Source organism: Carya illinoinensis, chromosome 7 (genome assembly GCF_018687715.1).
Source record: "Carya illinoinensis cultivar Pawnee chromosome 7, C.illinoinensisPawnee_v1, whole genome shotgun sequence".
Classification (NCBI taxonomy): domain Eukaryota; kingdom Viridiplantae; phylum Streptophyta; class Magnoliopsida; order Fagales; family Juglandaceae; genus Carya; species Carya illinoinensis.
Genome location: NC_056758.1, coordinates 24060471 through 24073233, shown reverse-complemented (window position 1 = coordinate 24073233; position 12763 = coordinate 24060471). Strand labels below are relative to the sequence as shown.

Below are 12763 nucleotides of genomic sequence, written 5' to 3'. Positions count from 1 at the left end.
ATTCTCATTTTATCTCATCTCATTATTACAACTTTCTTAAATTTTCACACAAATTAAAATAAATAATTTAACTTTTTCAAATCTCAAAATAAAAATAATATTAAAAAATATATTTTAATAATATTTTACACAACTTTTAATTTTTATTTCAACTCATCTCATCTAAAAAAACAAACGAGTCTTAGTGTAAAACTAGAATTACTCCAATTACTCCAAAATCGGAGCTGATCTAGCTCCAGAACTCTAGAGTGCTAGCTTTAAAATAGAGAGTAGTGAAAGTGAGATGTTTTGGCATTGAGCCTCAGGTCCGATTTGGGAGTCACTCCCATACCCTCTAAAAATACTTGTCTTTAATTTACTAATACACGAGATCAGAAAATAAAAAGAAAAAATAACCAAGTTAATAGAAGAGCATGTGTTAAGACTAGTGAGGATCATCTGTTGTGGCTCATCATGTTTATAATGGGACTTACTCCCATTGAAAATATATGTATATATATATATATATATATAATTGATCAAGGTGGATGCATATATCACTACTCTAGCTAATTGATTAGGAAATCAATTCAGCATCATCATCCTTGCGAACTCTTCATAGCTAACGTGACCGTCACCATCCAAATCAGCCTCTTTAATCATCTGCTCTGCCTCTTCATCTGTCAATCTCTCCCCCAAATTTATCATCACCTGCCTCAACTACATATAATAAAAGATGTGATCTCTTTTTTTCAGAAAAAGTTAAGCTATATATATGAATGGATCAGAAATTTATGCCAAAACAGATTACATCATGACAAGTACGTATCGAGCTTATAATTAACTATGCATGCCATTATATATAGTGGCGTGATAATGTTTTATAACCGGCCACCTTACATCAGTTCTTTTGTCAAACAAAAAAAAAAAAAAAAAACAACGTGAAAATCTAAGAGCTACGTACGTACGTGCTAAACATTCTAAGACCATTGCATGCTGTGTTTGACAAAGCGAAATCATGTTCTGTGCGTGACATACTCCTATTGTCCGGACGTTAAGCATCTTTGTTGGACATTCACCCATTGAAGGGACAGTTGAGTGTCGTGCACAACAAATTAACTGCAACGTAGGAATAGCATGGCCAGCTTAATTCCAACGTTAAATAGGTTAGGACTGTTGACTTAGTTACGCAATTCGGATAAAATATTTTAAAGAATAATGATATTTTTTAGTTAAGATGAGATGAGATGATTGGTAAGAAAATATGTTTGGATAGTTAGATGAGATAGTTTATAAAAAAAGTGTATATTTGAATAGTGAAATAAGATTAGATAATTTTAAATTTTAAAAAATTTGATAAAATGGTAGATCCCACTAAGTGTTAAAAAGTATTTTTAATTATCGGGTAGAAGATATTATAAATATATTAAAAATAAGTATTATCTATTATTAATTTAAAACTCATAAATGTTTTGACTTTCCCAAAACTTGTGTTTTGTAGTTTGCCGTAGGATTACGACTTTACAAAAGTTTGTAGTTGGCAGGGGAAGGGGAGGCATGAAGGATAACAATGGGCTCTCAGAAGAAGGTCAAAAGTTTGTCCGGGTAAATCAATGAACAATATAGAGATATATAGATGATTTAAAAACTTTATGTTTGGGCAAACGGATAGACATATAAAAACAAGCCGTACAACAACCCAGATGAGGTGGTTTGTGTATCCAAACCGGCCAACATATAATATGTTGGAACGTTATTCGAAAATGAAAAAGGGCCAATTAGGTTTACCTCATTAGCTGAAATATATCCATCTTGATCCCTGTCAAATACTTTGAAGGCTTCTTTCAGCTCCTCAGCTACATTTTCCTAATACAATCAGATCATCTCCTCATCATCATCCTCTAATTGATAGATTATACTTCAGAAAGTCATAGCAAAATCTAGTGCCAACCCCAAGCTAGCTAAGTCCCCCATATATATTAACCAGAAAATTAACTTTACATCATGTAACACATGAATGATAATAAATACCTTCATTTTTCTTGCCATAATATTTAAAAACTCTTCAAAATCAATGGTCCCATTCCCATCAGCATCTACTTCACCAATCATGTCTCTAACTTCTTCGTTTGTGGGGTTTTCATTCAATGATTGAATCACCGTTGCCAGTTCTTCCATTGTAATATGGCCTACAGCATTCATGCTAATAATTCAAACAACAAAAAAAAGGATAAATATTATGGTAGTTTTAGAAATAAATATAGAACTTGTTTCCCTAGTTATGAAACCGAAACAGTTTTGTTTTTTCTTTTTTGGTTATTTTCTTTTCATTGTGGGGTGTTTTTATTGGAAACATGATCGAAGGTTCTCTGGAAGGCAAAACACGAAAGAGATTGTTTTTGGGTTTGTGGAGGGGGCGCGGGAAGAACCTTCATTTCTTCGAGTTTCCTATATGGCTCAAAACAAAAACAAAATCAAACAAGTTTGCTACAGCTAGCCTACGTACGTACTCTAAGCATGAGTTAAGAACAAAACGAAGTTTTAGAGAAACACACCATCGGAATCCTTGTCAATGAGACAAAAGGCTTCCCGGAATTCGCCAACCTGATCTTCTGTCAATGCATCTGCCATGCTGGGAAATGTAATAAAAAACAGAGAGAGAGAGAGAGAGAGAGAGAGAGAGATAAAAGGCAGACAAAATGGTACGTAGTAGAAAATGGGTTTTAGCGAAGTTATAATATAACAGGTTTCTGCATTCAAGAGTCAAAGAGACACGCAAGCAGGAGAAAAATTCCCCATTCAAGGTTAGAACTTTTCCAGAAGTCAATTTTGATCAATTAACTCTCGAACAATTAAAACTGAGAAATTTCAAATACATTTTTGGCCTTCTGATCTTAACCATCTTAATTTGATCTTATTGTCAACATGACCATGAATCTGATATTTGTCAAAATTCGTGGAGTTGAATCCACACTTCATTTTCTCTTTCTACATTTCTTTTTCCTTTTTCACGTGGCATTCATACGTCTTGCATTGAAAGATTGGGTTATCAGAATCTTATGATATTGTTGAAAAAATGAACATAATTAAAGCTAAAAATGAAAGACAGAAATGAAGACGAATACATCTGATCATGTCGACCTCATAGGGAGTCTATTTTCAAAAGAAGCAAGCTAGAAGCTAGCCACTACCTGATCAAAAGTCTAAAGACAACGCTGCATGTGTGTTTTAAATTAGGCCATCATGTTAGCATGAGGTTTGATTCACATGATCATGAGATGCTACAAGATTTAGGAAAACTTAAAACCCTTTACAGATAGAAAAATATTGGGGTCGTAAAGTACTGTCATGAAACATATATATATATATACATATAGATCTCTCTCTCTCTCTCTCTCTCTCTCTCTCTCTCTCTCTCTCTCTCAATTTATACACAATAATTATTTTCAAAGCAAAAAGAAAAACCCATGCTGATACTCCAGGGGATTAATGGGGAACATCTGATCTGCAGCCGTGGAGGTACTATTGGAAGTTGTAACCTCTTCCAGAGTGTGATAATTTAGCCAGCTTTTTAGAATCTTCATGATTATCATTGTTATTTCTTGGTATGATAAAAGGTGTAAGAAATACAAAAAGTCATCAAACTGATTATTAGTGCTTATTTTTAAATTAGAAAGAATAAGATTTTTTTTCATCTTATTACCATGTAAATTATCACTTTTCTACAGTACACATCTTACTCCCATCACATTCCCAAAATCTTCTTTAACAAGGAAGGAGGTCCGAGGAGATGTATCGAAATAAATGAAAGCATCACCTTATCCGTATACCATTTTTTGAGTAGTTAAAAAAGTCGGAATGTTTTCCCTTTTTATACATAAGCAACCAAGGTCTAAAAGAGTTTGAATCGACCAGGGGCAGCTAATCCTAGTGAAGTGACAGGATTAGAGGATGTGAATCATGCAGTGCAACATTGCAAAATCCAACCGTGTCTCTAGCACCAAGAATCCCCCCCATCATTCTAACACTTGCTACTACGAGGCTGTGTTTGGCCACATGCCCTAAAGATTATGCCTCCCCCGCGAAAGCATCAACCTAAAGATTATGCCTCCCCCGCGAAAGCATCAATCGGCATACATGGTGGAAAGAAGCTTCAGTACTTCATGGTTCCATTGCAGTTGTTACCCAGGTATTCCAATAGCAGTCATAGATGATGATACGATTGAATAAAAAATGACCAGTCAAGCTCATGGCAGTTCATATTAGAGTTGGATGCCAATAAACCAAAAGGAACAGTTCCTCTAATGTCATCCAATCGGATTGATACACAAAGGAGACGGGTTTACTCAGATTAGATCCTTAATACTCCACCATGCCAATAAACAGCTATCTTGTCCCTGAATCAGGACTGGCATCTCCATAGGAAACCAACCCTCTTTGCCCAGATGGGGAGCTTGATCTTGATCTAGAGCCGCTGGGAGAAGCAGAAATCATTCTCTGAAGATGCTTTGGCGATGCGGCATCGGGAGATCTGGACTCAGAGGAACCATGACTCTTCAAACTGGATCTCAACCTTCCTTTGGCTGGAGAGCGCCGATCATCACTTCTGGGGCCGAGACGAGATTTTAATTTATCACTTATAGCAGGTCTCTTATCTATTGGACTCCGGCTCCGGCTCCAGCTCCTGCTCCTGCTTCGGCTCCGACTCTGGCCCCGGCCCCTGTCATTGTAATAGCCACAATAACCTGGACTTCGGGAAACACTCCTACTTCGAGTTCTCCGGCTACGGTGTCTGCATGATAGGGGAAATATAGGTTAATGAACTGATTCTGATTCAGTCAGCAAGAAGGCAAAAGGAAAGGGGGGGAAAAAAAAAAAAAAGAAGAAGAAGAAGAAGAAGAGGGTGGGGGGCAACAAGAACACTTCTTAGGTCAGGCCACTTAAATACGTAAATGAGTTGAAGTCACTAGACACTGAACAGCCATGGAATTAGGAAAGACAATGAACTAGGTGGGAACTGGTATTTTTTAGCATTAAGTTCAGAATCACAGTTTAATTTGCAAGAAGAATAATAAAAATGTTTTCCTGCATTTTTTATGTGCTTGGTTGATAACAAAAAGGTAAAGGTACAAACTTAAACTTGGAGAGGAAGAAGAAAGGAAGGAAATAGATCATCAATCCTTTATGTTGCCTACAAGTGCAAGAGGGAGTGGTAGCGGATACCACCCAATGACACTACTACCATACAAAGAGTACGCAAAGAAAAAGAGGTTTACCTGTCCTCTCTTCTAGATCAAGGTTGCTACACAACACAATAATTAAATGCAGAAACACTTGCATGAGTTCTGACTATGACAAAGTACAAAACCAGACATACTCTTTATGCTCTCTAGAGAGAGAGAGAGAGAGAACCTTGGAGGGCTTCTGCCTCCAGGTGGGCTTCGGTAACGTCCACGTGGTGCGTGCTCATAATTCCTTCTGTAGCTTGAATACCTTTACACAGACAAAAAGGAAGAACTTAAGACACAACTGTAGTGTTCATTTTACTTAACTTACATTTAATTGAGATTACCTATCCTGGTTCTTTCCAAGAAAATTTCTTCTACCATAACTGTAGGAACTGCGAGGCAAACGCTCAGGAGATGGAGTACGGTACCGACGTGCAAAGGAGTACTGCTCAGTGAAGCCACGCCCTTTTCTGACGCGCTTGGTAGCACCATTTGGAGATGAGCTTCTTAACATACCCTGGTCATGCTCAGTTGAAGAAGGTTCACCGACTTTACGAGCAGGACTACCCAATGCACTCTCTGAAGCCCTTCCCTGATTTTGCTCACCAGACTTCAAAGCCTGACTTCCACTGGGAACTCCTTTTGGACTTGTGTTTGGACTGCCCATCGGGCTGATTCTTGACCTTCTTTTGGGAGTCAGACTCCTAATAATTAAATAATCAAAGAAACTTTTAAAAAACATTTTTATAGAAGTATAAAGAACCCAGTCAACATATAAAAAGTTGAGTCAAAAGAAAAACAATATACACAGATGGAGTTGATCATGAGCAAAAACCTGGATTTTTTTTTATAGGTTCAGAAAAAGTAGGAACACAAGTATCCCATGACAGGGATGATTAAACAAAAAGAGTTACCATCCCAAAACCGGGAGGTTGGTAATTTAACCATAGCTGGATATGGGAGATGGAAAAAACCTGGATTTACTGGAGTCATCTGAATAGGAATGCTTATTAGCATGCTTATCAGATCTAGCTTCTTTGCCATGGCCATTGTTCAAAAGTTTGTCATTCTTTGGAGACAATTCACCTTCTTCATGTGACGAGTTGTCCTCAATGGTCTTCATCTCACGATCCTTCTGTTGCTCTACAATAGTTTTTTTTAATGAGAGAGGAGCGGAGGATTCCTTTCCAGTATCTGAAATGACACAAGAAGCCAAGAATTTAAGCTTACAATATCAATGTACCAACAGAGTGCGGCTGAAATCCACACTCTAATCCCTCTTAGTCACAGTAATATATAAGGTAGGGATAAAAACATGGACATACTAAGAGCAATAATTATATGTGAAAATGGAATAGATGGCATACCAAGATTCCTTGGTTGTTTATATTTTACATGTTTGGAGTTCTGAGCAGAAACACGATTATCAGTTTTTTCATCATCAGAACTACTTCTGCTACTACTATTATCATCACTTTCTCTTTTTGCATCACTTGAACTTGAACTGCAGACAATAAGGCTGTTATTAATATATGGAAAAATAAGTCAGGACATTATAACGGGATAAAGAAAGAAAGGCAGCAGTTAACCGTAGAGGGCGCCTTTTGGACTTCTGCCTTGATCGTTTCTCACGGCGGCCTCTCTTCCTCTCTCTTTGCCCATCCTTCCTTTTTCTTCCACGTTGGGGCTTCTCTCTTTTTATGGACCTTCTCTTCCTACGCTTTCCATCACTAGAGTGACTTGAATCAGATAGCGATGAATCTGAATCAGATAGCGATGAATCTGAATCAGAAGAAAAAGAATCAGATTCTGTATCAGAGCTGTAAGAATCAGATGAAGAGTATCTCTTTTTTCTTTTCTTTCTTCTGTCCTTCAGAGATTTCTTGTGTCTTCCTCGCACTTGCACATCAGAAGATTCGGAATTATCTGCAGAAGATGGAACCTTCACTGATTTCTTCTTTTTCCCTGAAAGAAAGTACATATCATACAGCATACAAATGGAACTAAAATCAAATACACTGTTCAATGAAGTCAAAACTAAATCACAAAATCCTTTAAAGTGGAATCATCCATGAGAACTAGAATTACCTTTCTCTTTCCCAACTGCATCCTGAATCTTACGTTCTGAAGTTTTCCCACAATCTACAATTTTCACAGGTCGAGCAGGCTTCCCTGCAGCTGTTCCCAACTGCTCAATTTTCTTCACAAGTTCTATTCCCTTCACAACTTTTCCAAAAACAACATGTTTCCTACCAAATAGGCAAAAGTATCATTATGAGAGAATAAGGATCTCATTAGTTCAATGTATGAAGCACCCACCTAACATATTATCAAGTTTTGCAAATTGAAGAGCGGGAACGACAGGTGAAATATGTTTAGGCAGTAATGAGTAAGAAGTGATAAGTAACACAAATTGGGGTATAACAAGCAAATGTGAAATACCCATCAAGATGGGGTTGGCGCTTGAAGGTTATAAAGAACTGGGACCCATTTGTGTTTGGACCACAATTTGCCATAGAGAGAAGACCAACTCCATCATGCTTCAGCCTAAAATTCTCATCTGCATGTAGAATGTTAATTGGGATGATTAATTGTGAAACTAACTCATCGGGCATGCATAAAATTGGTCAAATGCAGAATATTACCAGCAAACTTTCCTCCAAATATACTCTCTCCACCAGTGCCTGCAAACCAATTAAAGGTCGTTCATTACAAATCTGGGCATAAACATTTAAGTTAACACAAGAAATGCACACTAGTCAAGAGAGATAAATCAAGCGAACAAAAAGCATACCATCTCCCTTTGAAAAATCACCACCCTGTAAGGACAACAGAAGAAATTTAAAAATTTATCTATTATCAGATATATGTTTGAGAATAAAGTTGCGTATGAATATGCTTAAGAAGAAAAAGATAATTAAAAAATTGCCCTATTGTGAAGAGATGGGAAGAATATAAAATTCAACCTTCTCTATTTTGACGAACTCTAGTGAGATCCTCCATTTCTATAGAATTTTAATTTATAATATTCAATGCAATTTAATTTTGGTCTCTCAGAAACAAAGTTCACACAAGATTCAACGTGGTGTAAAAGAGGAAAGTAACTACAACGAACTACATCTGAAAAAACAAGCACAGTGCTTCAGTTGGTCACTGGCAACGAATAGGACAAAGCGTAGTAAATGTAGAACAGGAAACAGGGAGAATGCCGAGTATGTATCATAAGAAATGTGCCCTTTAAAACATAGTACAACTTGTTCGTATCGAAGGACCTCTAAGCCTCATCAAAGGTCTTAACATATTGTCATATACTGTCCAAAATGAAGGCAGCATGACATGAGGCCCCAAGCATCAATGCATCATAAATTCAAAAGAAAAACTACTTATTTGTGGGAGAAGTAGCTTAGAAGGTAAAGTCCTTTGCCGTCATACAGGAGCTTGGTGGTCTATCGTATATAAGATAAGATTACAGCTACAGCTCTGAGATTAACTCCAAAACAAACTTCAGAATGAAATTTAAAGGGTTCAGATATCCATAGCCCATTGACTGTAATAAGGAGACAGTTAGGATATCTATAAGTCCTAACCAGGTCAACTTTTGAGGCAATCTCTTTTGATGAGGCACATATAATTGATTACCAGCCTCTAAGAAACATTTGTGGCCGATGCAAAGAAATTGATGCTTGTCCTCACATGCAAAGGTAATTAATATGGAGACAATATTGGGACCATGAAGAATCAAGGAACATTAACTGCTAATTGGATTGATCGTTACAAGATTGCAACTGTTAGAAGCATCTTGAATTTAGTCACCAAATAATGTTAAGGGAAATGCATCATTGGAAGTGAAGTTTGATGATTAAAAAGGTCAATAGATAAAAGGTATTACATACTTGGGCCATGAATCCTTTAATTATTCGATGAAAATGTGATCCCTTGAAGTGCAAAGGTTTCCCAGTAGACTTTCCAATGCCCTTCTCTCCTACAGTAGAACAGCATAATAACATGACTCAACATTATTCAATTATAAGTCTTCCAAATCCAATGAACCCAGCCACTTGAACTATAATCTGAGCCAATTATTCATAACATGATAATAGCAACCACTTAGTTTAAGAAGTGTTCAACTCCATACATGACATACATAACTGTGGAATAAGGGCTTAAATCCTAATCAAAATTGAGAAATTCTATCATACCTGTACAGAGTGCCAGGAAATTCTCTGCCGTCCTAGGAACAACATCAGCAAAAAGCTGCACAATTCATTATAAAATTTTTTTACCTACAACCAAAACTGAAATGGAACCTTCAAGTTCCAAAAAAAGAAAGACAAGACAAGGCTGGGGCATTTTATCACCTCAATCACAATTTGTTCCACAGGGTCCCCATCAACCGACACATCTAAGAACACATACGGGTTCTTTTTCTCGCTCATATCGCTCAGTCCAAGTAAACTTGGTAAAAGAAAACAAAAGGCTATAGTTAATATAACATACGCATTGCAGCATAAATAAATTCATACATCTTTTTATGCTTTGGAATGCCATCCGTCATTTTATTCAAATATTTCAAACACACTGGATTTTCAGAAAGAAATCACCATCAAATATACAGCTATTATTTTCAGTGATTATTGATATGAAGTTCAAGTCTATATTTTATACAACCAAAACTGTCCACTCATATTGACTTGAGAAAGGTTAATTTGGAATGCTTTCATTATCATTAGACTTGATAAGTCTAGATATTTCAACCATGAGTCTTGATCAACACTAGTGTTTATTTTCATCTAAAGAAAAGGAAGTAAGCTCCCGAGCAAGTAAACATAAGACTGACCAATGGCCAATGGCATTCAAAATTCATACAGAGATACACTCACTTACAAAACAACGAACAATAATTTTCTTTTTTCAACAATAGAAAAATGAGATGAAAAATACAATATACAATTTGAAGCATATGAATGCAAAGGTTGGTAAAAAGCTCTGCTTGTCAATGAATACAATGAATCCAAAGGTTTGGCTTTTCCTTGGAAAAAATGCATAGACTATATTCCTCTTGGATTTCTATCTAACACTTACATATAATCAAATAGAATGAATAGCTCGAATTTGGAAATACTCCTAAAGGTTGATCAGATATGTAACCACAAAAAGAACCCATAAAGATCTTTTTTTGAGTTTTGCTAGATACAAGCAAAGTCGCGTACTAATCTGCGTACCAATACTGATTCCTTCATACTTAAATTTTAAATTAGCACTGTTTTCAATAAAATCTATTTTTTGTCCAATCACAATAGATTGGTGCACATATTAGTGCACAATTATGTTTGCAACTAGATTTTTTCTTTTTGATAAGTCAGAACCCATAAAGATCTTCTTCTTTTTTTTATGTCAAGGAACCTCTCCCAAGGCAAGGCCCTTTGGACCCACATCTGCAAAGTAAACTCTAGTCCCATGCACCGCACAGAACCTACAAAGATCTTTATCCAAGCGAAATAGACTTCATTATCATAAAACTCATTAAAACTAAATCTAACCACTTTAAAGCTTTTAAATTGATTAGAGCATTTGGAAATAAAACCCACGCAAGCCTAAATCCTAATCTTCATTCAAGCTGCATATCAACCCAAGAAATTTAGTTCCATTAAAAAAACAAATCTTTCGGATCCCAAAGCTCCTCGAAATACTGGTAAAAAAATTTGTACGTTTGATTAATAAGCTTATAGCGGCATAACCCACAAAACCCTAAACCCTAACTACCCAACCATGCTAATTCTCAGCCCAAGAAACTTAATTTGCATGAAATGTATCCAACTATTAAGGCGGAAAATCGAATTTAGAAAACACGACAAAATCACAAATCGAAGAGGCTTCAAACCCTATAAGTAGATACAGAAGAACAAGGAGAAGGCACAGAAACAAATCGCAGAGACTACCTTGCTTGCTCGTCAATCAAACCGAGTGGTCTAGTTTAGATCTCGAAATCAAAATCCGCAGCATAAATGGTTAGCTTGTTTCGTAGACGCTGGAGGCTGAAAACTCAGCGGCTAGCTGAGCTCCGTTTGAGATTGAGAGACATTTTACCTATTAACTTTTTTTATTATTATTATTATTTTATGAAAACTTAATGCGGTGGTCAGAAGGGTAACCGGTTTGCATAATTTTTAGAATCGATTTTGCATCAATTATTTTTATCAATGATTTTTTAATTATATTATTATAAGTTATATTAATGTAATATTGTATGAGTATTACAATATAAAAATAATTTAATATAATACGATTATTTAATATAGAACTAATATTAATATTAAATCACTAAGTACTAGTATCGTATTAATATTAATATAATACTAGTATTAATATTACTATATAAAAGTGATTTAATATTAATAAGTTATAGTGATTTGATATAATATTAGTATTAATATAATTAATATACCAATTAATTAAAGTGAAATGTAATTACTATACTAATATATATTAGTATTACTAATGTATTATGTATTTATCAAAATGATTCAAAGGAATATATTGAGAATTTATTAGGTCTAAAAATGTAATTAATATATATTTTTTATATTAATAACATATGATCAAACAAATATTCATGTTTAATATAAAATTATTTCATATATAATTATATGTATTATATATAAAAATTAAATATATAATATTAAAAATTAATTATATATATAAATACGAATTGGTCCGGTCCGATCTGGGCCGGTTTTCCAGTTTTTCGATTTAAATTTTCACCCTTAACAGTGGTTATTTGAAATTTTAATATTTTTTTAAAATTGGTTATTGTGGGTTCATCAAAAAAGTTATAAAATGATTTTAAGGTGTAATTTGGATAGTTAGATGAGATGAAATGGTTTTAGATTAAAGTTGAATAAAATATATTAAAATATTATTTTTTTAATATTAGTATTATTTTAAAATTTGAAAAATTTAAATTATTTATTATATTTTATATGAAAATTTAGAAAAGTTTAATAATGAGATAAGATGAAACTATTTCTATATTCAAACTAAAGTAGTGAAGTGATATCAGCTATTCTGTAAATAGTAGGAAAAAAGTAATGATAAAATATTGAATAGTAATACAAAATAGTAAAAAATATATGAAAAATAATGATAAAAAAATTAAATAATAATGAAGTCTACTGAGAATATTTTGACTATCCAAACTGGCCGCCTTAATACAGAATTCAAAAAATAATATTTATTTTACAATTAATTAGTGCTTTTAAAGTATGTTTCAAAATTAAAAAAATATAATTTGAGCCTTCTCTTGACATTATATCAATAACTTTTTCAAAAGACGTGTTTACAAATTTTATCAATTTATTAATTAAAATTATTTATGATAGACTCTTTCACCAATGGTAGGAGACTCTTTCATCAATATTTCAAAAAAAAAAAGTTAGAAGTATTTTATGATTTATCAATATGTGATGTCAATAAAAAAGATTAAAATTTCAAAAATATCAATAAATAATATAAAGTTTTAAAATTAAAAAAGCATCCACAGTTAGAAAAAAAAACAC

The 12763-nt window shown here is 34.4% G+C and overlaps 2 protein-coding genes across 6 annotated transcripts; both read right to left on the bottom strand.

Moving 5' to 3' along the window:
- Positions 1-270: 270 nt before the first annotated feature.
- On the bottom strand, positions 271-2675 carry LOC122315292 (calmodulin-like protein 11). 2 transcript variants are annotated; one of them, XM_043131122.1, is made up of 4 exons: positions 2535-2675; positions 2011-2168; positions 1768-1845; positions 271-699 (listed from the first exon to the last, which is right to left on the bottom strand). In XM_043131122.1, the coding sequence occupies exons 1-4, from the start codon at positions 2608-2610 to the stop codon at positions 565-567; spliced, it is 447 nt and encodes a 148-aa protein (XP_042987056.1). In that variant the 5' UTR covers positions 2611-2675; the 3' UTR covers positions 271-564. The 2 variants fall into 2 exon arrangements, with proteins under 2 accessions (XP_042987056.1, XP_042987055.1); XM_043131121.1 differs by having other exon boundaries at positions 271-690.
- Positions 2676-3780: 1105 nt separating this feature from the next.
- On the bottom strand, positions 3781-11309 carry LOC122315835 (peptidyl-prolyl cis-trans isomerase CYP63). Of its 4 annotated transcripts, XR_006244133.1 has the most exons (15): positions 11147-11308; positions 9566-9662; positions 9407-9461; positions 9101-9189; positions 8002-8026; positions 7853-7891; positions 7650-7767; positions 7296-7456; positions 6797-7172; positions 6575-6711; positions 6182-6401; positions 5552-5911; positions 5392-5472; positions 4075-4771; positions 3781-4040 (listed from the first exon to the last, which is right to left on the bottom strand). XR_006244133.1 is itself a non-coding variant. In XM_043132056.1 (14 exons), the coding sequence occupies exons 2-14, from the start codon at positions 9641-9643 to the stop codon at positions 4366-4368; spliced, it is 2145 nt and encodes a 714-aa protein (XP_042987990.1). In that variant the 5' UTR covers positions 9644-9662; positions 11147-11308; the 3' UTR covers positions 3781-4365. The 4 variants fall into 4 exon arrangements, 3 of the variants coding, with proteins under 3 accessions (XP_042987990.1, XP_042987991.1, XP_042987992.1); XM_043132056.1 differs by having other exon boundaries at positions 3781-4771; XM_043132058.1 differs by lacking the exon at positions 3781-4040 and having other exon boundaries at positions 4443-4771; positions 5357-5472; positions 11147-11309.
- Between the last annotated feature and the right edge of the window lie 1454 nt (positions 11310-12763).

Coding starts and splice junctions, on each gene's coding strand:
- LOC122315292 (XM_043131122.1), bottom strand. CDS start 2,610: ATGGCAGATGCATTGACAGAAGATCAGGTTGGCGAATTCCGGGAAGCC. Junction 2,169..2,534: donor CATTGACAAGGATTCCGATG/GTGTGTTTCTCT, acceptor TGAATGCTGTAG/GCCATATTACAATGGAAGAA. Junction 700..1,767: donor GATATATTTCAGCTAATGAG/GTAAACCTAATT, acceptor TATTATATGTAG/TTGAGGCAGGTGATGATAAA.
- LOC122315835 (XM_043132056.1), bottom strand. CDS start 9,643: ATGAGCGAGAAAAAGAACCCGTATGTGTTCTTAGATGTGTCGGTTGAT. Junction 7,892..8,001: donor TGATTTTTCAAAGGGAGATG/GTATGCTTTTTG, acceptor ATTGGTTTGCAG/GCACTGGTGGAGAGAGTATA. Junction 6,402..6,574: donor TAAACAACCAAGGAATCTTG/GTATGCCATCTA, acceptor GTGTCATTTCAG/ATACTGGAAAGGAATCCTCC.